At 40.2% G+C, this 24,830-nt stretch overlaps 1 protein-coding gene across 1 annotated transcript; it reads right to left on the bottom strand.

Annotated features, from left to right (window-relative positions):
* Window positions 1–792: 792 nt before the first annotated feature.
* Window positions 793–10,098, bottom strand: LOC134803060 (zinc finger protein 595-like). Its single transcript, XM_063775766.1, has 3 exons — window positions 9,060–10,098; window positions 4,610–4,684; window positions 793–2,480 (listed from the first exon to the last, which is right to left on the bottom strand). The coding sequence occupies exons 1-3, from the start codon at window positions 10,096–10,098 to the stop codon at window positions 874–876; spliced, it is 2,721 nt and encodes a 906-aa protein (XP_063631836.1). The 3' UTR covers window positions 793–873.
* Between the last annotated feature and the right edge of the window lie 14,732 nt (window positions 10,099–24,830).

Genomic DNA, 24,830 nt, shown 5'->3' with positions numbered 1-24,830 from the left:
TCCTGCTTTAAAACATATATTTAATAATAAAAAAAAGGCCTGGATAAAGTGGAAAAAATATCAAATCAAAACGACTATGAAACTTTTTCACTTTACAGGGAACGGTTTAAAAAGCAATCAGCTGTGTGTTATAATGCTTGCTTAAAATTAGTTGAAACGAGCATTCAAACCAACATTAAATACTTTTGGACATTTGTTGCTAATAAGCGTGGAACCACAAATATCCCCGCCACCGTTTCTCATAATGACGTAACCTCCAGTGACCCTGCCGAGGTGTGTGACTTATTTTCTGACTTCTTTCAATCTGTTTTTGCACCGTCTAATACTTCCCCTGACTTCGATCCTCATGGATCAACAACTAGCCTGTCTAATGTTCATATTAATGATGTTCACATACCGATCCATCTTGTCAAACGCGCCTTGAAAACTGTTGATACATCGAAAAGTTCTGGATCTGATAACATCCCCCCAATATTCCTAAAAAATGTAGCTGACAATATTTCATATCCACTGTATTACATTTATAATAGATGCCTTAAAGAAGGTACCTTTCCTGATGGCTGGAAAATCGCAAGAGTTGTCCCTGTCCACAAGGGAGGCACAATTTCGGTAAGGCACATTATATAGTAATTTGAATAGATCCATAATCAAACAAGGCGTCTAGCTACAAGATGTCTAATCAATATTAGATACAATGGTCACTATAACAGGCAATTAGTTTATTATTTATGCAAACTGTATAGGATTGCACTGAAAAAATTAATCTAATATTACCTTCTCCTCCTTATAACCTACGATCTTACAGAAAAAATACTATTGTCTATTCCATTAGTAAACAAAAAGTACAGTCTAATGACTTAAAGAACCAATGTATCAAGACTTTACTATTTTGGTTGTGTGAGTAATAAGATGTGTTATTAAACTGTCTTCATCAAAAAAGATAGATTCACATATCTCGCACTCGTACGACTCCTCGCCGGTGTGGATTCTTTTATGTCTCTCTAACTCACTGTTTGATGTAAACTTGTTGTTACATTCCTCACAACTGTACGGCTTCAATCCAACATGCGCATCTGAACTCTTTTCATTTAAATGTTTCTTACTTTCGACATAGCCCTGTTGAGTTATTATATGATTTTCTAAAGTCCCCTTTTGTGTCAAATGCATGTTCCAGTCTAAACCTTTGTATGACGTGGTACCATTGTGGGCTCTTCTTCTGTGTGCATCTATATGAACTTTGCTTGTAAATCCTTCATTACATTCCTCACAACTGTATGGTTTCACTCTACTGTGTATTCTCTCATGACGATTTAAACTACTTTTTGCTGCAAATAGCTTGTTACATTCACTACATTTATATGGTTTGACTCCACTGTGAGTTTGCTCATGGTAATTTAAGCCCCCTCTCTGTGCAAACCGCTTGTTACAAACCTTACATATGTATGGCTTCAATCCCCTGTGTAATGTTCCCTGATGACGATCTAAACTATTTTTTTCTGCAAATGACATGTTACATTCTCTACATTTGTATGGTTTGACTCCACTGTGGATTCTTTTATGTATTTGTAAGTGGTATTTTCGTCCAAATTGCTTGTTACACGTTTTACATGAGTAAGGTTTGACTTCACTGTGAGTAGTCTCATGAGCTTTTAAATTCCCTATTTGTCCAAACCGCTGGTTACAAACCTTACATACGTATGGGTATGGCTTCACTAAAATGTGATCATACGCATGGAAATGTAATGATTGTTTTGTTGTGAATCGCTTGCTACAAATCTTGCATACGTATGGCTTCACTCCACTGTGTAATGTTCTCTCATGACGATCTAAACTACATTTTGCTGTAAATAGAATATTACATTCTCTACATTTGTATGGTTTGACTCCACTATGAGTTTTCTCATGGTATTTTAAACCCCCTTTCCGTACAAACCGCTTGTTACAAACCTTACACGCGTATGGTTTCACTCCACTGTGACTATACTCATGGTATTGGAATGCCTGTTTTGTTGTGAATCGCTTGTTACAAACCTTACATACGTATGGCTTCACTCCACTGTGAAGTGCCAAATGTTTTTTTAAATACTGGTTTAGTCTAAACCGCTTGTTACAAACTTTACATACATATGGTTTCTTTCCATCATGTATAACCAAACGATTTTCACTCTCGTCTGTTCGTGTGAAGTGGTTCTGTATATGTGTGATTAATGTAGACTTGTCTGTGAAGTGTGTCTGGCAAGTGTCGCAGGTGTAGGGTTGTGGGTCGGCGCTGACGGCGGGTGTGTGTGCAGGCGCGTTCTGCACACTGCTGGCGGGGCTCGGCTCGCGGTGTGGTGTCGCGGGACACGGCTGGCTCGCGCGCAATGAGTCGCGGAGGCGCTCGAGCCTCACGCAGCAAGCCTGCGCGAGCTGTTCCCGCGCGCGGGCGGACACAATCAGCACCGGCTCCGTCCTCGCTCCAGCGGCGGTTTCTAATTCAACTAAAACAAAGGCATCACGTGATTCGAGTTTAGTTTGACGTTTGGACGAGAGCGGCTGCGGCGGATGACGATGCTCGCACCACTCGTAATGCCCACAATGCCGGTCGTGTGTGTGTCTAGTCCGCGGCCACAAGATAAGAGCGTGCGTGGGTGGACTGTATGGGGCAGCACCTACTTTTTTTTATTTTCATGATAGTGAAAAATTATTATCTGACAGTAGGAGTATCATTCTACTTTTCGTTGTAAGAAACAAAACAAAAAAATAGTAAAAAGCGTATTTGTTGCGTCAACCACAACTGACGGACTCTTCGAGCAACACGGATTTGTACGGTGAGATATCGCTTGGGCCCCTCCCTTCCGATGTGTCGGAAGCCGGTGTTGCTCGAAGGACGGACTGATTTACGTCGATCAGCAGTGACTATGTAAATACAGTAAAATTTAGCGAATAATGTAACGGTGACAGATGTCACTTGCACTGTACACAAGTCCAGTGGCGGTACTTCCATACAAGTCCAAAAGCCGGGCTTGCCTTAGTTGCCTTACCGAAATTACGTAGTGATAAGATCAATAATCAATATTTTTAAACCGCGCGCCAAATGAACCCGTATTATTAAATTCAAGCGGCACAGCGCGCGGGCCGCGGCGCCAGCGTGTTGCAAATTTTTGCCGTGATGGCGCCTCGTCCGCGCGAAAGAAATCAGGCGTGGGATGTTCTAGTTATCCTGCTGGCACTCGTCGGCTTGCAACCGGGCTTGCTTTTTCGTCCCGCTCTTGGCCCTCTAAGCCTACAAACGCCACAGAACGATGTAACTATTTGTTGGTATGATAGCAATTTTATAAGGCGATTTAAAGCCTGGCTTTTGGTGTGAAGTTAGCTGCACAAGTTCGCACGGGCACGCGTTTACTTCAAGTGTATTATTATTTAGTCGAGTCGAAAGTAACGAAAGCTCCACTTATTTGAATGATTTTGAATTAAGTAATGAATGTGGATTTGTTTGTTTGTTGTGACGTTTATAAGTGTTAACAATGGATGAAGTTGTTCCTAGTGACAGTATGAGATGCGTCCATGTATTACTCAACGAAGACAAGGTAAAATGGTTAAACTTTGTTGAATAACGGGATATCATTTCCAACACCCGACTTGTGTATTCTCAGATAAGTCAGTCGCATTGAGAGAAAATTTTGTACGGCCGCTTACAAAACACAAGGATTGTTGGTTTACTCCAATTAAGGCGTAATTAGAGTGACAGAGAATGAAGCATGCAATTTTCAAACTTCAGTGTTCGCGGTAGGCCCTCTGATATGTTTGTAAAATTTTATCTAGTAGTTATAGTAGTACCTAGTATTCCCTGTGCGCTATGATAACTCGCCGCGATACGCTAGCAAATTCATTTGAGTCCAAAGAGTGAGATTGGACATTTATTACCAAAACATATCTTTCGGCTTGCCTTACTCCGAAACCCTAGGCACGCTACTGTACACAACATGTAAGAAACTAAGGTTTTGTCTGCCTTTATACACCGTGTTTTTTTTTTATTTCCGTTAATTTCAAGGGTACATTCCTGAGCTTAAATCAAGTAACTTTCTCAAAGACACCGGTATTCTAATTAACTCAATTTCGGAGATAATCAATAATTTATTTTTTTCCTATAAGGCCTCTACAAGCGTGGACACTTGCCTTAGGGCCGGTTTACATATTGATTAGTGTTTAGAATGAGTTCATAGATTTGCTATTAAACTTAAGTACAATCTCGGTCGATCGATGTTCGAAATGATATTGATATGTCACAGATTTCAATTGTTTGGTTGAGTTAAATGTAATGCCCGTGTTACAACAACGCTATATGCTACATTTAATTACTTTTTAAACTATTTTTTTTTTATTGAAAAAAAGCAAAAAAAAAAACATTTTTTTTAAAGTTAACTATGCCATTTAGTTCTCTTAAACGTACTTAACCATACCCCGAAGTTAACGGAATTCAATAAAAACACGGTGTATTAAGGCAGAGATGAGAGGAGACATGCCGGAGTCTACCAATACTATTCGCATGTCTCCTCTCACTTCCGCCTCAGTGGAAAGACAGCTTTTTTCCTATAGTTTGGTATAGTATAGTGTTGCGAGTACTCACGCAATATGCAGTCGTCGTCGCTCGCCGCGGCCGACTCCTCGGCACTAAAGCACTCTCGCTCGCTCAAGCTTGACTCTGAAGCAAAAATGTGGCATTAAGTCTCTGGAAAAACGCATAGTTGAGAGCAGAGTTGGGCATTATTCGAATCATTTTTCATCTAAATTATTATTCGAATAAACAATTATTCGTGGTGAGATTATTCGCGAATAAACCATTCAATTACACGAATGATTTTTGTAATACACAATCAGATGGCAAATCTGAATAGGTAAGCAACTCCAGCGTATTTTAGAGCCAAGGAAAATTTTCGGAAAGGCCCCAACTGACCGTCGCCATCCATGAGGTGGAGACAAATGGGAATTATTTATATGCAGCGCCTACTCCCATCTGTTCCCGGCGGGGACAAGTGGGAATACACCCCATATTTGTGTTCCCATTTGTCCCCACCCCAATGAGGTGGGGGCAAATGGAAAATATTATTATGCAGGGTCTACCCATATGTTCCCCGTGGAGACAAATGGGAATTCACCCATTATTGGTAATTATTTGTAATAATGGGTGCATTATTGGTGTATTCCCATTTGTCCCCAATTCACGTGACCTACGCCATGCATGAGGCGGGGACAAATGGGAATGTTTCATATGAATTTTGGTGATCCCATTTGTCCCCGATATTGATGTTGCCATTTGTCCCCGCCTCAAAAGATTTCTATGCAACGTCCTTTATCATATATTATGTTCCTCGCGGGAACAATGGGAATACACTCGTTATTGGTGTATTCCTATTTGTTCCCGCCCTACGTGACCACCGCCATACGCCAGGCGGAGACAATTGGGTACGATTTATATGCAGCGCCTATTCCATCAGTTCCCGGCGCGGAAAATTGTGTGTTCCCTTTTGTTCCTAGTGTTCCTACACCAATAAGGTGGGGAAAAATGGGAATTATTTACATGCAAATCCTAATCCATCTGTTACCGGCTGGGATCAATGGGAATACATCCGATAATGGTGTGTTCCCATTTGTCCCCACACCAATAAGGTGGGGACAAATAGGAAATATTTATATGCAGCGTTTTTTCCTATGTTCCCTGCGGGGACAAATGGGAATACACACATTATTGGTTATAAAGGGTGCATTATTGGTGTAATCCCATTTGTCCCCTATCCACGTGACCTACGCCATACATGAGAAGGGACAAATGGAAATGTTTGTCTGTTCCCGGCGAGGAACAATAAGAATACACCCGTTATTGGTGTGTTCCTATTTGTCCCCGCTTCAATGAAGTGGAGAAATGGGAAAGATTGTTCGTCTTTTCCCACATGTTTCCGAAGGGGACAAACGGGAATACCCCCATTATTGGTGTATTTCCAGTTGTTCCCGCCCCACGTGACCGACAATACATGAGGCGTATTCCCAGTTCCCACACCTCAAATCAACCAACCAGATAAACCGATAGAAAACATTTTCTTTTTACTATTGGGATATAAAACTGCTAAATTGTTATTTTGTAAGCTAACTATTCGACAATATTATTCGCAAATAATTTATTCGTGGCCTATTTTATTAGCGAATAATTAATTCACGAATGAATTGAACACGAATGATCATTCGAAAAAATTATTCGTCATTCGCGAATGATTTGGTAATTCTCATTCGTTATTCGTCATTCGAATGAATTTTGCCCATCTCTGGTTGAGAGCTGCCAGTTATCTAAGTGGTGAAGACGAAATATTGTCACGTAGAGCGATGGCGGAAAGAAGCGGCAGGAATTATTCCGAACGATTCCTCGGAGCATTCCCCGTTGTACATGCGATTGAAAATGCAGAGCGAGGCTATTATCTTTACGTCGCCGATCTGAAATATGCTGGCAGCCAATTCGAGTAGCTCTTCGTTGGATGCGGTCCAGAGGGATAAGCTGGTAACTAGGGTGCTCCTGCCCGCAGATAAGAACAGGGCCTATATTAGGTAGCTGTAGGCGATGAGCCGGTTTGAAATACTCGATCTTTTGAGCACACCAAGCTTTTTCAAGGCTAATTTCACCTTACCCTCTAACTCAGAGTTCACTAATTAATTTCTTCAGGGGTCCGGTTCTTAATAACATGACCATTGCGGTCCGTTTGTACTCAAGTTTAATAAATAAAATAAAAATAAAAATATATATACAGGATGCGGAATTCCGGACAGCCGCCGACCATTTGGTATCTGCTCTAAATAAATGGTTGCAGAACCGGACTTAACTCGAGATGTCGACATTGTCGACATTAAGAATTCTGATACTGGCTGTGGCAGACGAGTGCATGCAAAACGAAGTGATTTTATTTTATTTATTCACACAAAATTTATACAATCTGACAGTATAAACCAAATCACTGTACAATTTAGAGTTAACTTATATGCTACGGTACACAACACTTTACAAAAACAGTTTTATAAAATACCCCTACCATCCATCGCCTCGCGATACTTCACACAGATAGGAATGTGGGTGTCAATGTCAACTGTCACGTCTAAATATTGTTCCCGTAAATAATAAATATTTTAACTATCTAAATCGTCAAATAGTATTTACAACGCCACCAAAAGTAATAATATAACATCTGAGAAGTATACTAGTGTTTTTATCGAAGTAATAAACCGCAAATAGTGCTAAATGCGCGACTGAAATTTTTAAAATTTTCCTGTCATCATGCCGAAAGATGACTCCACGAAACCTCCAGACCTGCATACCGATGTAGCAACGTGCAGCACAGCGGATGTATGCGCCAGGTGTCACAAGACACTACCGAAACGGGATCGTCTCACATGCTGTGCCTGTGCGCGTACTTACGACCTTCCCTGTGCCAATTTATATCATGGATTATTTGATTTAATGTCAATTGAAAGAAAATCAAATTGGACCTGCAAATTATGTCGATGCAATGCTCCAAAAACAGGTAATACAAGCACGCCAATTAAAAACACATTGCATAATTACGTGTTAATGAACGACTGCGAGCAACTTTCAGACACAGACTCAGATGACTCCAATGTTACAATACGGAATAAAGGTCACACATTATACAGCCTCGACGACAGTTTGCTAATAGACTCCCGTAAAGACCCGGATATAAGTCTAAAAAAGAACAATGAAATAGTGTCTGATATCATACTGACTGAATTAAGAAGTTTCAGATCTCAAATGACACTCAAGCTTGAACAACAAGAGCAACGATTTACCAACCTAGCTGATAGAATAGAAGCAAATATCTCAGATCTATTTCAAAAATACGCTACATTATTCACGGACTTAAATAACATAAAACTAACAGTCGATGCAACAAATATGCAAACAGGCAATATTTTAAGAACATCAAACTCTAATTCTCAACGCATTGATGAAACTAATAGGAAAATACTGATTTAAACTTTCACGATTATTAAACATTATCAAACTGCACAACGGGACTTAATCGCGTATTTAAGTTTTAAGATTTACCTCCGACGTTTCGAGGACGGCGTTGTCCCCGTGGTCTCGGAGAAGACTGGCTCAAGTTGACATCAACATCTTCTAGCCGCGCGAGTTTTTCGAACTACCCGCACTTGGTCTTGTTTATCAGTTTGAACGTTTTGCGCACTAGGGATGTCACTCTGTCGACACACAACACTAACGATATTCGATTTATCGACTGTCGATATTCGTTTCCGCTTACATTTACTAATGACTGGATTCCATGTGGATGAGATCTTAAAACCCTCGTCCCGATTAAAATTGCAATGTTTTTTGATTTCAATGGCTTCCCGCACTTTTCTACTGTAGAAATGGCGATCCGTGGAGAGGATTTTAGGGTTATGCAGCTCAATCCAGTGGTTTGGTCCTGACTCCAGCAAATGCTCAGCCACCGCAGACTTGTTGACCTGACGATTTTTGACAGCTGCGATATGTTCCTTAACTCTTTCTGCTATGGTGCGCTTAGTTTCTCCGATATAGGAACTACCACAACTGCAATCTATTTTATAAACGCCAGGTGACTGGAACGGAATAACGTCCTTCGGTGACCTTAGGCTCCCTGCTACTTTGGATAAAGGTGTGTACACCGTCTTTATAGAGTACTTTCCAAGTACTGTGCCAACTTTATCCGTTACCCCTTTTACATACGGCAAAAATGCCGGCTGTCTGGAGACATCAGGACGTTTCCGCGTTGCCTTTCGTCTGGGTTGCCACTTTTTTACCTTGTACCCGTTCCTCCTTAGTACCTCCTGAATATGCGACATCTCACTCTCTAAATATTCAGGGTCACACAGATCATGTGCTCTGTTTACTAGCGAGGTAACCACCGATTGTAAGTGACGAGGATGGTGGTGAGAAAGGGCGTTCAAATACCTGTCAGTGTGTGTAGGTTTCCTATAAACAGTATGAGTTAGGGTTCCATCCACTCGACCAATCACTTTCACGTCCAAAAACGGCAAACTGCGCTGTGATTCCAATTCATACGTGAACTTCGTCTTCGGATGAATTGAATTTAGATATCGGAGTAGTTGCTCCACCTCCTGCTTCCCACCCTTCATAATACAGAAAACATCATCCACATAGCGCTTCCACAACTTCACCGCCCAAGGCTGCAAGTTTATACTGGCTTCGATATGCTCCATCCAGATATTTGCCAAAACCGGTGCTACAGGGCTACCCATGGCTACCCCATCAATCTGGAGGTAATGCTTTCCACAATACAAAAAGTAGCTTCCTTCCAAGCAGTTCCTCAGCAACACCATTACTGACTCCGATATACCCTCATCGCTCAGTTTCCTTCTGACTACTTCTAGACATTCTTTAACGGGAACATTGGTGAAGAGCGACTCAACGTCAAAGCTCACCATTACCTCATCTGGTTCCAGCGTTATTCCCTTGAGAATATCTATAAAGTGACGAGAGTCCTTCACAAAAGACGACGTACTACCCACAAGCGGCTGCAACACCGACGCAACATGCTTTGCAAGATCGTAAGTGGGAGAAGAGATTTGACTCACGATAGGCCGCAAAGGCACATTCCTTTTATGTACTTTTGGCAATCCGTACAGTTTAGGTGGCAGTACGATCTTGGGTTTGTACAACCGATCGAACACGTCTTCTTCGAACAACTCCCTGTTGTCTTTGATGACAGCCCTAATGCGACGAGAGACCCTAGCCGTAGGGTTGTACGAAACAGGCTTGTATACGAGACTGTCATCCAGTAAGTGCCGTATTTTGCTGTCATAATCCGTTGAGTCCATCACTACAGTGGCGTTTCCCTTGTCAGCCTTAAGAACCAGGATGTCCTCATTTTCCTTTAGATCCCTAAGGGCTGATCGCTCCTCCGCAGTGGTATTACTCTTTGGAAGTTTGGCTTTCCTTAGAATAACGGCAACATCCTGTCTTAACTCTTCCGCGTCGCACGACGGCACCTTGTTACGCGCTATAGCCTCCTCAACACCACAGATCACAGTCTCATACGGAACCCTCTTAGGCGTCATTGCAAAATTTAAGCCTTTTTCCAGTACGCTAACAGTTGCATTATCCAGTGTAGCACTCGATAAATTCACAACTGTGGTGGTAGTTTTGTCCCCATGATGATCACTTGTACTCACGTTTGTCCCATATCGATAAAGCAGTCTGTCATATTTCTTATCATGCACATCACTACTAGACTTAGAAATACGATCCGCTTGTTCAAAGGTTATCCGATCGAGTAAATCAAAATCATCACGTGACAACACTGCACTACACATACAATGCACCTCGTACAACTCACACTGCACTTTGTTCAAGTCTGAATAATTGTTTCTTATTAGCAGTTTTAAAAGACGGATGCTAGCAGCCCTTAGAATATTTGCAGAAAACGGTATGTCCCTACGCGGTTTTATCCTAACACACGTAGGTAGTAAGTCCGAATCGCGACACTTAATTAAAAATGACAACGACGTTATTATTCGCACTCGTTTCCTACGCAAATATCCCAGACGTTTTATTTTATTTGCTAATTCCGGCCCGTACCGGTTTGCAAAACACTGATTTAAACTTTCACGATTATTAAACATTATTAAACTGCACAACGGGACTTAATCGCGTATTTAAGTTTTAAGATTTACCTCCGACGTTTCGAGGACGGCGTTGTCCCCGTGGTCTCGGAGAAGACTGGCTCAAGTTGACATCAACATCTTCTAGCCGCGCGAGTTTTTCGAACTACCCGCACTTGGTCTTGTTTATCAGTTTGAACGTTTTGCGCACTAGGGATGTCACTCTGTCGACACACAACACTAACGATATTCGATTTATCGACTATCGATATTCGTTTCCGCTTACATTTACTAATGACTGGATTCCATGTGGATGAGATCTTAAAACCCTCGTCCCGATTAAAATTGCAATGTTTTTTGATTTCAATGGCTTCCCGCACTTTTCTACTGTAGAAATGGCGATCCGTGGAGAGGATTTTAGGGTTATGCAGCTCAATCCAGTGGTTTGGGACTCCAGCAAATGCTCAGCCACCGCAGACTTGTTGACCTGACGATTTTTGACAGCTGCGATATGTTCCTTAACTCTTTCTGCTATGGTGCGCTTAGTTTCTCCGATATAGGAACTACCACAACTGCAATCTATTTTATAAACGCCAGGTGACTGGAACGGAATAACGTCCTTCGGTGACCTTAGGCTCCCTGCTACTTTGGATAAAGGTGTGTACACCGTCTTTATAGAGTACTTTCCAAGTACTGTGCCAACTTTATCCGTTACCCCTTTTACATACGGCAAAAATGCCGGCTGTCTGGAGACATCAGGACGTTTCCGCGTTGCCTTTCGTCTGGGTTGCCACTTTTTTACCTTGTACCCGTTCCTCCTTAGTACCTCCTGAATATGCGACATCTCACTCTCTAAATATTCAGGGTCACACAGATCATGTGCTCTGTTTACTAGCGAGGTAACCACCGATTGTAAGTGACGAGGATGGTGGTGAGAAAGGGCGTTCAAATACCTGTCAGTGTGTGTAGGTTTCCTATAAACAGTATGAGTTAGGGTTCCATCCACTCGACCAATCACTTTCACGTCCAAAAACGGCAAACTGCGCTGTGATTCCAATTCATACGTGAACTTCGTCTTCGGATGAATTGAATTTAGATATCGGAGTAGTTGCTCCACCTCCTGCTTCCCACCCTTCATAATACAGAAAACATCATCCACATAGCGCTTCCACAACTTCACCGCCCAAGGCTGCAAGTTTATACTGGCTTCGATATGCTCCATCCAGATATTTGCCAAAACCGGTGCTACAGGGCTACCCATGGCTAACCCATCAATCTGGAGGTAATGCTTTCCACAATACAAAAAGTAGCTTCCTAGTGCGCAAAACGTTCAAACTGATAAACAAGACCAAGTGCGGGTAGTTCGAAAAACTCGCGCGGCTAGAAGATGTTGATGTCAACTTGAGCCAGTCTTCTCCGAGACCACGGGGACAACGCCGTCCTCGAAACGTCGGAGGTAAATCTTAAAACTTAAATACGCGATTAAGTCCCGTTGTGCAGTTTGATAATAATAGGAAAATTTCAACTCTCGAACGAGAAATGGCAGCCTTAAAATATCAAACACAATTATTAGAAGACAAATTGCGAGAAGTAAATTGACGCAGAGTATTAGCATCTACTACCAGAACGTACGCGGATTAAGGTCGAAAACTGATGTCTTCCATACTAACATGCTTCTGGGCTCATACAACGTCGTGGCCCTAACCGAGACATTCCTTACGAGTTCGGTGAAGGATGCGGAACTATTCTCCAAGGATTACATAGTGTTAAGGAAAGATCGTCTCGGTGATGTGGGTTGGGGTGGTGTGTTGCTCGCTGTGCACAAAAGTTTATCGGTACGTCTTCTGTCTAGTATCGATCGTTTAAGTGATGACATGGAACTAGTTTCTGCTTTAGTCGTGGGCAAAGCGGTAAAATTTGTATGTTGCGTTGTTTACCTCCCACCTAGTTATAGAGGCGACCAATATTTGAAAGTTTTGACATGTTTAGAAAATGTAATTTGTAAATTCCCTGACCATGAAATAATTATTTTAGGTGATTTTAATTTGAATTCGTGTAGTGTAAATGTCCAGAATAATTTTAAATGTTTTATGGAATTTTGTCAGCTGTATCAGCATAATAATGTGTGTAATGGGCATGATGGTATACTAGACCTGGTTTTGAGCGGCTTTACCCCAGAGACTGAGAGAGTGAGCGTTTGCGGCGAAGTCGATGCGTTTGTACCGGCTGATGCGTACCACCCGCCCCTTGAGGTATTGGTAAAGTTTCAACGTGTTGGTATGCGTTCCCCGGCTTTGCAGTCTCGTCCTCCTGTTTCGGGTCCTAAATGGAAGTTTCGTAAGGCTGATCTTAGAGTTCTTTATAACGCTATATCAGATATTGATTGGAGTGATGTGCTCATTGAGAACTGTTCTGGCACTGCCGCTGAACTATTTTACGCCAAATTGAAAAAATGTATCGACAGTAATGTTCCCCTCAAAAAACCTGCACGTGAAAATCGATATTGTTATCCTACCTGGTTTACTGCGGATATAATAAAAAACATCAAGTTTAAGCATTTCCACCTAAAAAGGTATAGAGAGAAAGGAGAGCTTTTTAATCTGGAAATGTTTAGATACTATAGAACACATGTAAAGACTCTGATTGATAGTGCGTTCCGACATTATATACGCAGTATTGAGGGAGACATTGCGGACGATCCTAGTAAATTTTGGAAATTTGTTGACAGTAAAAGGAAGGATAGACGGTGTGACACCGAGTTTGTGTACAAAGGGAAGACTGTGACGGGGCAAGAAGCGACGGACTCTTTTGCTGAGTACTTCGCCTCAGTATTTCACGGGGAGGTCCCACTCTTGAATGCTGAGTTAGCGGCGCAAAGTTGTGCTGGCCTTCCAGTTAGTAATGCGCGCGTGGCAGTGGAAAATATAGATGCTGCAGACCTTCGTAAAGCAGCAAAACATTTAAAAGCTCGAGCATCTGCTGGACCTGATGACATACCATCTTTTCTTGTAAAAGACTGTATTTCAGTACTTGAGACTGCACTTTTACACATTTTTAACTTAAGTCTGAAAAGTGGGCAGTATCCAGCCTGTTGGAAAGTCTCGAGGGTGACTCCTGTTCCTAAGAGCGGCACGGGTCGTGATGTGTCCAATTTCAGACCTATAGCTGTTCTGCCAGGTTTCGCCAAGTTATTTGAGTCCATAATAGAAAGTCGCATCAGCCAGCAGATACAATGTTGGTTAAGTGACAGTCAGCACGGATTTCGTCGTGCTCGGTCTACTGTCACTAACCATGTAAACTTTGTAGACCACGTCAGAGACGAGCTAGATGCAGGTCGGCAGGTGGATGCGGCTTATTTTGACTTCAAAAAGGCATTTGACCTGGTAGATAATGACATCCTGCTTCAAAAATGTAGTGCCCTGGGTTTTACGCCGCACCTACTGAACTTTCTATCTAATTACCTTCGTGACAGAAACCAGTACGTTGAGTGGGGTGGATATAGTTCGAGACCTTTTTTCACTCGGTCCGGCGTGAGTCAGGGCAGCACTCTCGGCCCAACATTATTTACGATAATGATAAATGACTTGCCGAGCGTGGTACACACTGCTGGCTGTTTGTTGTTCGCTGATGACTTGAAGTTGTTTCTGGGAGCAGGAGACAAGTCTGATCTGGAGGACCTCCAGAGGGACATAGACGCGGTGACCAAGTGGAGTGAGGACAATAAACTGCATTTTAACACATCTAAATGTAAAGTTATTACGTTCTCTAGAATTCGGTCACCTCACATCAAACAATACCACATTAAAGACGCATTCATGGATCGCGTTGATGAGGTAACTGACCTGGGACTGACCTTGGACTCGAGACTTGACTTTAGGACGCACGTTACCAAGATATGTAAGCAGGCGAATAAGGTCCTGGGGTTTATCATGAGGGTATCGAGCCAGTTTTGTGACACTCGTGTTTTGCTGTTGCTATACAACGCCTATGTTCGCAGTAAACTAGAATTTGGTGCTTGTATCTGGGATCCGCACGAAAGCAAATATACCCTCATGATCGAAAGAATCCAGAGGAAATTTGCTCGATTTCTATATAGGAAAAAGTTAGGATATTATCCTTATATGTATCCATCATTGTTTGTCAGTGGTATGGTCGGGATGGATACATTAGAGTTGCGGCGGAAGTTGTTACTGATGGTGCATTATTATAAGCTACTGTGCAACCAAGTCTGGAATCCATCTACACTGTCAAGAATAGGTCTTTCTGTTCCGCCCCCTCGCCGTTGCCCCGCGGCGGGGGACGGTGGGGCGGTGGTTTCGCGACGGCGCCGGCGCCTGTTCGCATGCCCGGTGAGGCGCACGCGCTGGGCGGCAAACGCTCCCTCTGCAAGAGCTATCGCTCTATTAAATGATATGTCTCTGCGGTTACCTGACGTTGACATTTTTTATCATGCATCTTACCACGTTATTAAAGGCATGTATGAATTATTGAATTTAATTGATTAATTAATATTATTGACATATTATTTTGATACTTAATTGATAATTGAATTTGTTTCTGTTTTTGTACCGTTGACATGTAATTTTATAGTGTAAGTGTAACATAGCATGTATAATATTAAACATTACTTATAAGCGCCTTGGTTCATCAGACTGTAAGCTTATTCGTGAATAAATAAATAAATTAAAATAAAAAAATAAATAAATTAAAATTAAAATGCTCGTACTTGGACCGATTAAATACCAACAAAAACAATATAAGGGATAGCTTAAATCCGAATTTCACAGGACCAACTCGAGCTGAATACACGAGAAGGCTGGTGCTCTACGGTTTAAATGAATACGACCGCGAATCTGAATCCGTGCTTATAAATCAAATACTACATCTATTTTATGACATCTATAACATAGATCTAACAGGACAAATTGAAGAGATCTGGCGAATGGGCCGTAGAGGCTCTAGACGCCCTATTGCAATAGAACTCCTAAGCAAAAGGATGACGAGATATATAATAGAAAACGCGTCATACTTTAAAAACACAGGACTCTTTGTCTCAGAGTTCCTTGATCGTGATAGCCTTCAAAACAGACTACTACTAAGAGAAAAACTACGAGAAGCTCGTCAAGCTGGACAAAGCGCAGTGATACGCAATAATAAACTGTTTGTAAATGGGAAGGAAATGCCCCTCGTAGAAACACATCCCGCTAATGAAAATAAAGACATGACCACACCCACAACGAGTCTACACGCAGAATCACTACCTCGGAGCAGTGCTGCTGCTGTACACAACAGAGAAGAACTCCCGCCATTAAGAACCCAATCGCCGCCCCCAGCACCATCTGTCAAAAATTTTCGTCCCTAAACCAAACCAATCAGCTATACTGTACCAAAATATGTGTAGTGTTAAAAACAAAATTCAACTAATTGAATCACTTATAGATGATAAGCAGTTTATTGAAGCAATATGTATTTCAGAGACTTGGATCTCTATGTCTAAACTTGATTTATTAAAACTAGAAGGATATAATTTAGCTAGTTACTACTGCAGGTCATGCCACGAAGGTGGCGGTGTTTGTATATTCCTAAAGGATACTATAGAATACCTAGAGTTGGCAGATATAAATAAGTTATGTATAGAATGTATTTTTGAAACCTGTGCAATTGAGATTCGTAAACCAAATTTGATTTTAATCGTTATAAATTGGCCTAATAACTCACGAAGACCCGACGTATTCTTTGAACAATTAGATAAGCTCCTACAACTCGTAAATATAAAGTACAGTAAAAAAAACGTGATTATTGGAGGAGACCTAAACGTCGACGTCCTAAAAGCAACAACTCTATCTCAAAACTTATTACATACCTTCAGAAATGCAAATTTTCACCAATACGTAAAAGAACCGACAAGAATATCGCCGAATTCGAAAACATGTATCGATGTTTTATTCACGAACTTTGACGTAAATAACATGAGGATTGATGTCGTTGAGCTTGGCTTTTCAGACCATAGAGGAGTCTTAGTAACTTCACAAACCATATCGGATAAGACAAAAGGACGACGAAATCAATACTCTTATAAGACCCGTCTTTACACTGAAAGAAACATATCTAAATTCAAAATAGAACTACAAAACACAGATTACACATGCATAATTAAATCACATAACACAATAAATGAAAATTTTGACCAATTTCATAATAAAATTATAAACCTGCTTGACCAATGCATCCCAAAAATTCATTTTAAACCGAAACCCAAACCAAAAAGGCAATGGTTAACCCGCGGTATAAAAGCTTCATCTGAACACAAACGCCATTTAAAAATATTAATGACACAAATTGATGACCCAATCTTAAAACAGCACTTTAAAACCTATGATAAAATCCTGAAACGATCTGTATATATCTCAAAAAAAATAAACAACATTAATAAAATAAACAAATCCAAAAATAAGGTAAAAACAGTGTGGCAAATTGTTGCTGAACAGACAAATAAAACAAAACCAAAAAAATATGATAATATGAGCCTAAGCATAAATGATAGCATAACATACGATCCACAGCTAGTGACCAATACTTTTAATACATTTTTTGCTTCCGTAGGTTTTACAAATACTAATAATATACCGCGCGACCGACCTGTCATTGACCCAACCAGCAACACGTTTTTCCTATCGCCTGTAGATCCCTCCGAGACGTTTAAATGTATCCAACAACTAAAAAATAAAACAAGCTATGGGATTGACGAAATTCCCCCTTCACTTGTAAAATCATGTGCCGAAGAGATGACTATTCCTCTCACAGTCCTTATAAACCAGTCTTTCTCCTCTGGTATTTTCCCGGAGCGCTTGAAAATTTCACTCATAAAACCAATATATAAAAAAGGAGACCTTTCTGATAGCCAAAATTACCGTCCCATTGCTTTACTTAGTACATTTTCAAAGATCTTTGAAACTATTATGGCTAACCGTCTTACTTCTTTCTGTAACAAATTTAATATTTTTGATGAGCGTCAATACGGCTTTAGAAAACAAAGGTCTACAACACTGACAGTATACACATTTATTCAAGAAGCTTTAAAACTAATAGATGACAAGAAATATGCCTTTGGCCTGCTCCTGGACATGAGCAAGGCATATGATAGAGTCCGGCATGATATTCTTATAAACAAACTGTACGGCGTAGGCGTTCGTGGTACAGCGAACGATTGATTTAGGTCCTACCTTAATAACCGCCAACAAATAGTAGAAGTTGAATTTTACGACGACGACACAAAAACTTTATCCAAAGTCCGATCATCCACATTAAACGTGACGTGCTCAAATCCTCAGGGAAGCGTGTTAGGTTGCATTTTATTTCTAATTTATGTTAATGACTTGCTAAAAATACTAGACTCAATAAACATTAAATCTCTACTTTACGCGGACGACATTTCTATAATATTTCCTAGTACAAACACAAATGAAGCTACAACCAGCTTAAACACTATATTTAACACAATTCTACCTTGGCTTCAAGATCACAATCTTAACATAAACCTACAAAAAACTAACCTAATTCAATTCAGACCACATCAGAGATTAGCCTTAGAAATTAATTATACCTACCGAAATGACAAACTACAACTTACAAACACTTGCTCCCTCCTCGGATTTAATATCGATGAAAATGTTAATTGGAAAGCCCATATTGAAAAAATTTCTACTAAGTTGTCGAGATTTGCCTATGCCCTTAGACAAATACTTATAAATACAAACATAAAGACCGCTACCTGCGCATATCATGCTTTTGCCCAATCTTGGCTCCAGTATGGAATAATTTTGTGGGGCAATAGTGTAAATATCAACAATTTATTTCTCCTGCAAAAAAGATGTATAAGGGTTATCTGTAACATAAGAAACGACGTAAGTTGCAGACCATACTTCTCAAAATTAAATATACTCACCCTCACATCACTATACATACTGGAGACCTGCAAGTTTGTGCGAAAATATAAAAAAATATTTGACAATCCTGAAAATCCCAACCCGCCAATCCATAATCTACGCCATCGTAACAAACTAGTCCAAGCTATCCCCGCCAACCTGAAAATGTTTAACAGAGGCCCCTACTCAATGTCAATTAAAATATATAACCGTATACCTCAGAACATAAAGAACATAACCAACTACCCAACCTTTGTAAACAAACTAAAATCTTACCTAACAATTGAATGTCCATATACTCTACAAGAGTTCATGGACAGTTAGCCCAAATACTAGTAAAGACGATGCTCAACTGTTATAATTATTATGTGTATTGTCCGAATATGTTATATTCTATCTTTATCCTACGTTTGTTACAACTTAGTCTTAGATTAGTTATAGTTTTAAATATTGCCACGCCCTAGTAGGGTCCATGTATGTACTGGCTTAAATAAGAACACCTTGTAATAATACCATGGCTGCAATAAATGATTATGATTATGATTATGATACTAGACAGACACTTGCAAACAAATAACTTTCAGGAGCCCATGACAGAAGCGCGTTCAGAAATTTTAGAGCGCAAATGAGACAGCAGTACGCATTGCTGGAACTGCAAGAAGGTTATGGTGTCTAAGCTTAAGTGTGATACGGCAAAGGCTCGCTAATGAGGCTTTAGCGGTAAACGTGCAAACCTGTCTTTGTAAAATTATGTCAACCCCTTTCTGAAACTTCTTTTAAAACCCTTTTCTAAAAGAATCTTTTGGGGAAGTCGGGTTTTATTACTCACTCAACACAGACTCGTCACTGGTGGCAGCTCCACCCACCGTATCCAATTCCACTGCTGATTCTTTTTCTAGAACAAACAAATACAATAACTTTGTCATTAATTATCACAACAGTTGCTCTTGACTGACTGGACCTAACTATCTAAAAAAAGTATATAGCGTTTAATATATTTAAAATACATCCCGACTTTTCGAACTCTGTATGGCATGTCAACCTTTTAAAATTTGTGGTTAGTTTTACAAATTGTGTGCAAAACTAATCACACAAAAATAATGAACAAAAATGATATGGCTAGTAATATGCGAAAATTTTGCTCATAAAGCCAGGCTCCTGTACAGTCAGCAAAGCTATTAGCTCAGCATCCCTGTATACAAATGTGTATGCAGAGGTGCCGCGGTAATAGATTTACTAACTGCACATCTAAGAAGGGAAGAGAAAAGTGTATAATCTTTTAAGAGGAGCTCTTCTATATTTTAACACCTTTTATTATACAACTACTTTTTAATAACTTTTTTGGAAAAATTACAATATATTGGTAATGAATGTGTTCATGTGACCACGCTCAGATTGGGTCTGTACGTCGGGAAGTGGGGCGCATCCCACGGTGCTGCATCACATGGTATAAATATAATTGAGGTCTCAACATTAGTAGCTAACCTTTAACATGTGCCCCTTCCTGCAGCCGCGCCTGCAGCTCTGCCTGAGTATGCTGCACTTGCAGCTTGAAGTCACTCGCATCTCGCAGGCGGCCCACACACACCAAGCAGATACCACATGCGTCATCGTCACTCAGTGTCATCTGTAACCCAATAATGATATGTAGTTTCCATCTATAAAACAAACCATCCTCACATTTACTCTTATTTAGGTGTATGGCATTCTTGTTCCTTGTCTGAAGTAGCATATCAGTGCACTATCAGATGTTACACAAGTGATTCAATTAAATTCGCTATTTTAACCCCTGGAGCCCCGCGGACGTGATGTCACACGCGATTACATACAACTAGATGAAAACCCGGCTTCGCTCAGGTAAAATAAATAATAGTAATAGGTAATACTCATTTTGAATTAAGTAATTATTTACTTTTAGACTTCATACCTTCATCAAGGCGGTTACAAACCTATCTCATCTCAGAAAACTTTAAATCCGTAACATACAATCATAACTCGAAAAATTTACTATTCCGATAATTATATCTAAAAACAAATATGTAATTAAAAAAACCTAATCCGCTTTTCTGGTCGCAGATCGGTTCTGTGAAGGCCGCATTTATAACCTAGCCCACTTTCCAATCTCAAAAGAGGGAACCCTTTTGTACCTACCCTTCATGGCACTAAAGTATAAGTATGGAAATTATCACTACTATTTCATTCTTTAATATTAATGCCTATCCGTTAATATTAAATTCGTTTACAAAAAAAAACTGAATAAGTGCGAGTCGGACTCACCCATCAAGAACGGAACACTTTTTAATATTTGTTGTTATAGCGGCAACAGAAATACATCATGTGTGAAAATTTCAACTGTCTAGCTATCACGGTTCATGAGATACAGCCTGGTGACAGAGGGACAGTGGAGTAAACTGAAATAAAGGTTCCGTCACACCGGCGCGATTTCAGAGCCGGGCCTGAGCGTTTTATATGAAAAAGCGGCGCGCCCCGCTCACGCGCCGCACGCGAAACGCGCCTGTGTGACGGAGCCTGAAATGTCAAACCGGGCAAGTGCTCGCGCACGAAGGGTTCCATACTTTTTAGTATTTGTTGTTATAGCGGTAACAGAAATACATCATCTGTGAAAATTTCAACTGCCTAGGCCTATCACGGTTCATGAGATACAGCCTGGTGACAGACAGACAGACAGACGGACAATGAAGTAAAACTGAAATAAATGTCATATACCTACTAAGAAAAACCGGCCAAGTGCGAGTCGGAATCGCTAATAGGTTCCCGTTTTTTAGTTACCCTTCAGGTACGGAACCCTAGTATGAGTGTAATAGATTTGTAACCGGTCAGCAATGTGAGTCCCTTGGAGAAGCAGAGGTCTAGTCTAAACCCCCACTTACCATCGGCATTAACAGCCTTGTATTCTTGTTTGCCACCAACATGTCATATTAAAACATATTAATAAAAATTTACTCGGTCAACAATGTGAGTCCCTTGGAGAATCAGAGGTCTAGTCTAAACTCCCACTTACCATCGGCATTAACAGCCTTGTATGAGTTGTATGCTTGTTTGCCACCAACATGCCATGTTAAAACATATTACTAAAAATTTACTCGGTCAGCAATGTGAGTCCCTTGGAGAAGCAGAGGTCTAGTCTAAACTCCCACTTACCATCGGCATTAACAGCCTTGTATGCTTGTTTGCCACCAACATGTCATATTAAAACATATTAATAAAAATTTACTCGGTCAGCAATGTGAGTCCCTTGGAGAAGCAGAGGTCTAGTCTAAACTCCCACTTACCATTGGCATTAACAGCCTTGTATGCTTGTTTGCCACCAACATGTCATATTAAAACATATTAATAAAAATTTACTCGGTCAGCAATGTGAGTCCCTTGGAGAAGCAGAGGTCTAGTCTAAACTCCCACTTACCATCGGCATTAACAGCCTTGTATCCTTGTTTGCCACCAACATGTCATATTAAAACATATTAATAAAAATTTACTCATTTCATCAGTCATATCCAGCCTAGCATTGCATTGGCCCCGCTTAAATATTTCTTTAATTTGTTTTTAGTATTTGTTGTTATAGCGGCAACAGAAATACATCATTTGTGAAAATTGAAACTGTCTAGTTAATCTAGTTATCACGGTTCATGAGATCTTGAGATACAGCCTGGTGACAGACAGACGGACAGCAGAGTCTTAATATTTAATATGGTCCCGTTTTTACCCTATGGGTACGCAACCCTAAAAAGTGACCAAGGCCTCCAGTGCCCTAGGCTGGAATCAAAGCAGCGTCCTCTGCTATTGCAGCAGGTGCCTGTGCCATTCTGCCACCGGGCCACCCACGGCGGCATAGGTCGAATTTTTCCAAGGATACTTATGCACTACTTACTGAAGGTTTATGGAGCCTCGCCATCCCTAAGCCTAAATTAAATATTTTCTGAAAATAATTTGTTTTGATCTAATAACATATTGGAGTCCTCGTAATAGGGGTCCCGTTTTTACCCTTTGGCTACAGAACCCTAAAAATCAACCTTGTTTTGGTACTATGTACTATGCTTCACTATGACTCTGAAATTTTAGCAGGAATTAATATTTTTTTTGTTGTCACCTGTCAAATTAGAATAGAATAGCCTTTATTGATCAAAAAATTAAATTTCAGCACATATTACATTTAAATAAATTCACATTTCATTTATATCAATTAGTTTCAATATTTTTTCCTTAGTAACTTTATTAAATAATTTTTATGTCATTGCTTTTTAATAATTATTTCAGTCTGCCTTCTTGGCATAGGCCTCCCCCAGCTCTCTCCACAGCTCTCTATCCCTTGCCGTCCCTATCCAATTAGGTCCCGCATGCTTCTTTATTTCATCCGACCACCTCATTATTGGTCTCCCTTCTCTCCTTTTTCCATCTCTAGGATACCATTCCGCTTCCTCTCTATCCCACTTATCTTTACCTTCCCTTGCCATATGTCCAGCCCAACCTGTTGCAGTCAAAAGTGTGAACTGGCCAAAGAACTTTTAACCGACAAAAACAGGCAAAACTGCTTTGACTGAGCATGTTGGTCAAAAGTAGTTTTACCTGAAAATCATACCTATTTTCGTTTTTAGGGCGTAGCAAAAAAAAAAATAACCCTAACCTACCTATCTCTGGGAACAGTTTAGTTTTTTGGGCGTAGCAAAAAAATAACCCTAACCTACCTATCTCTGCGAGAACTTTTGACTGATAGTAACAGTCACAACACAATTACTATTAACCAATGATTTTCAGGTATAACTACTTTTGACCAACATGCTCAGTCAAAAGCAGTTTTGCCTGTTTTTGTCGGTTAAAAGTTCTTTTGACCAGTTCACACTTTTGACTGCGACATATATACTATCTATATATCTTATTATATTTAATCTTATATTCAACTTACATTGACTCCGGAGATAACTTATTAGCTTTATGCAGTTGACTTTCCAATTCACCGATACACCTCAAATTTGATTCATAGTCTAAAGCACAGTTATTAAATATGTCCACAATACACTGTAGCTTTTTGCACTGTTTCACACTGGCAGTACTTAATTAGAGTGTGTTACAGTCAGCTGGCACTTAACTCAAAGTTTCTTTGAACAACGTCATTTTCATCTCGCTCACTTATTAGTTTATCACAGCTGCTTCAAGGTTGCTTTCACTTGCATTTCCAGGTAGCTAGTAGTGCCTTGACATGTAAGAATATTTGGAATCATTCTGAAATATTAAAATACAACTGAGAGACCGATGTTTATACTAAACACAATACACCCATGGAACGCTTTGAAGTTCAAATCTCGTTACGTTACGATGGCGTTTGCACTTTGCACTATGTTCGGTGACTATTTTTTATTGTTAACACACACAATACACTATTTAACAGGTTTTTATCACGTCTGTGGCCTATTTTATAAAGCTACAAGTTACAATTTACAAGCGGAAGTCTCTTTCTAACCCTATGTGTTAGAACGAGACTTCCGCTTGTAAATTGTAACTTGTAGCTTTATAAAATAGGCCACTGGAGTACCGGATAAAGTATTTTCGAATAACAGCCGTCGTTGACGTCTAGGCAGTGTTGCTATCGTCTTAAAAGCCGTAACAGACTATCGCACGTTCTGGCTTAAAAACAAATTTATGTAATAATTATACCGGTATACATATCCATATGAAACGAAACTTAATGCAAATAATAACCATTATACATACCGGAAAGTCATCAAATAAACAGTAATATTCGTCTTGCTTTTTATTAAAAAAAATACGACCAACCTAACTTGTAAGCATGTTTGCAGTTTCTAAACGCAACGCATAGCTGTCAAATGTCAACCAACAAATTGAGCCTTTAGTATTGTTTGTCGAAATTTTTTCACTTTTAAATGCAAAATACGCGACAATACGAATTTTGCGGATATATGTTGTCGATTCAAAAGTGTTATTTTTTTACGCTCTTTTGTTTGAGCATAATTTAATTTGTTTCTACCGTCAAAGCCGCTCGCGTTTATATATAAAGATATGTACAAAACGAAAAGTCAAAACCCCTGGGACTTAGACATTGTCTATAAGCTGGGACTCGCGGGTTTAAGAAAAACCACAATGTTATTCTACAACCAAATCAACAACGCTTACGTGAATGCCGAAGCAATCTCGTAGCATGTGGGAGTAGATCTCGGGCGCGCCGAGCCGGGTGTATGGCGTCTGCAGGTCCTTGTCCGCGGTGTCGCGCCAAGCGCGATGTAAGTTGGT

The sequence above is a fragment of the Cydia splendana genome, chromosome 26 (genome assembly GCF_910591565.1).
Source record: "Cydia splendana chromosome 26, ilCydSple1.2, whole genome shotgun sequence".
Taxonomy (NCBI): Eukaryota; Metazoa; Arthropoda; class Insecta; order Lepidoptera; family Tortricidae; genus Cydia; species Cydia splendana.
This window is presented reverse-complemented; position numbering and strand designations above follow the sequence as displayed.

What these genes read in the sequence shown, in the direction of transcription:
- LOC134803060 (XM_063775766.1), bottom strand. Translation starts at nt 10,098, where the DNA reads ATGACGCCTAAGAGGGTTCCGTATGAGACTGTGATCTGTGGTGTTGAG. An exon ending in TGAATTGGAATCACAGCGCA is followed by an intron (nt 4,685 to 9,059) that starts GTTTGCCGTTTT and finishes TTTTTGCTTCAG; the next exon opens with AGTCAAGCTTGAGCGAGCGA. An exon ending in CGACGACGACTGCATATTGC is followed by an intron (nt 2,481 to 4,609) that starts GTGAGTACTCGC and finishes CCTTTGTTTTAG; the next exon opens with TTGAATTAGAAACCGCCGCT.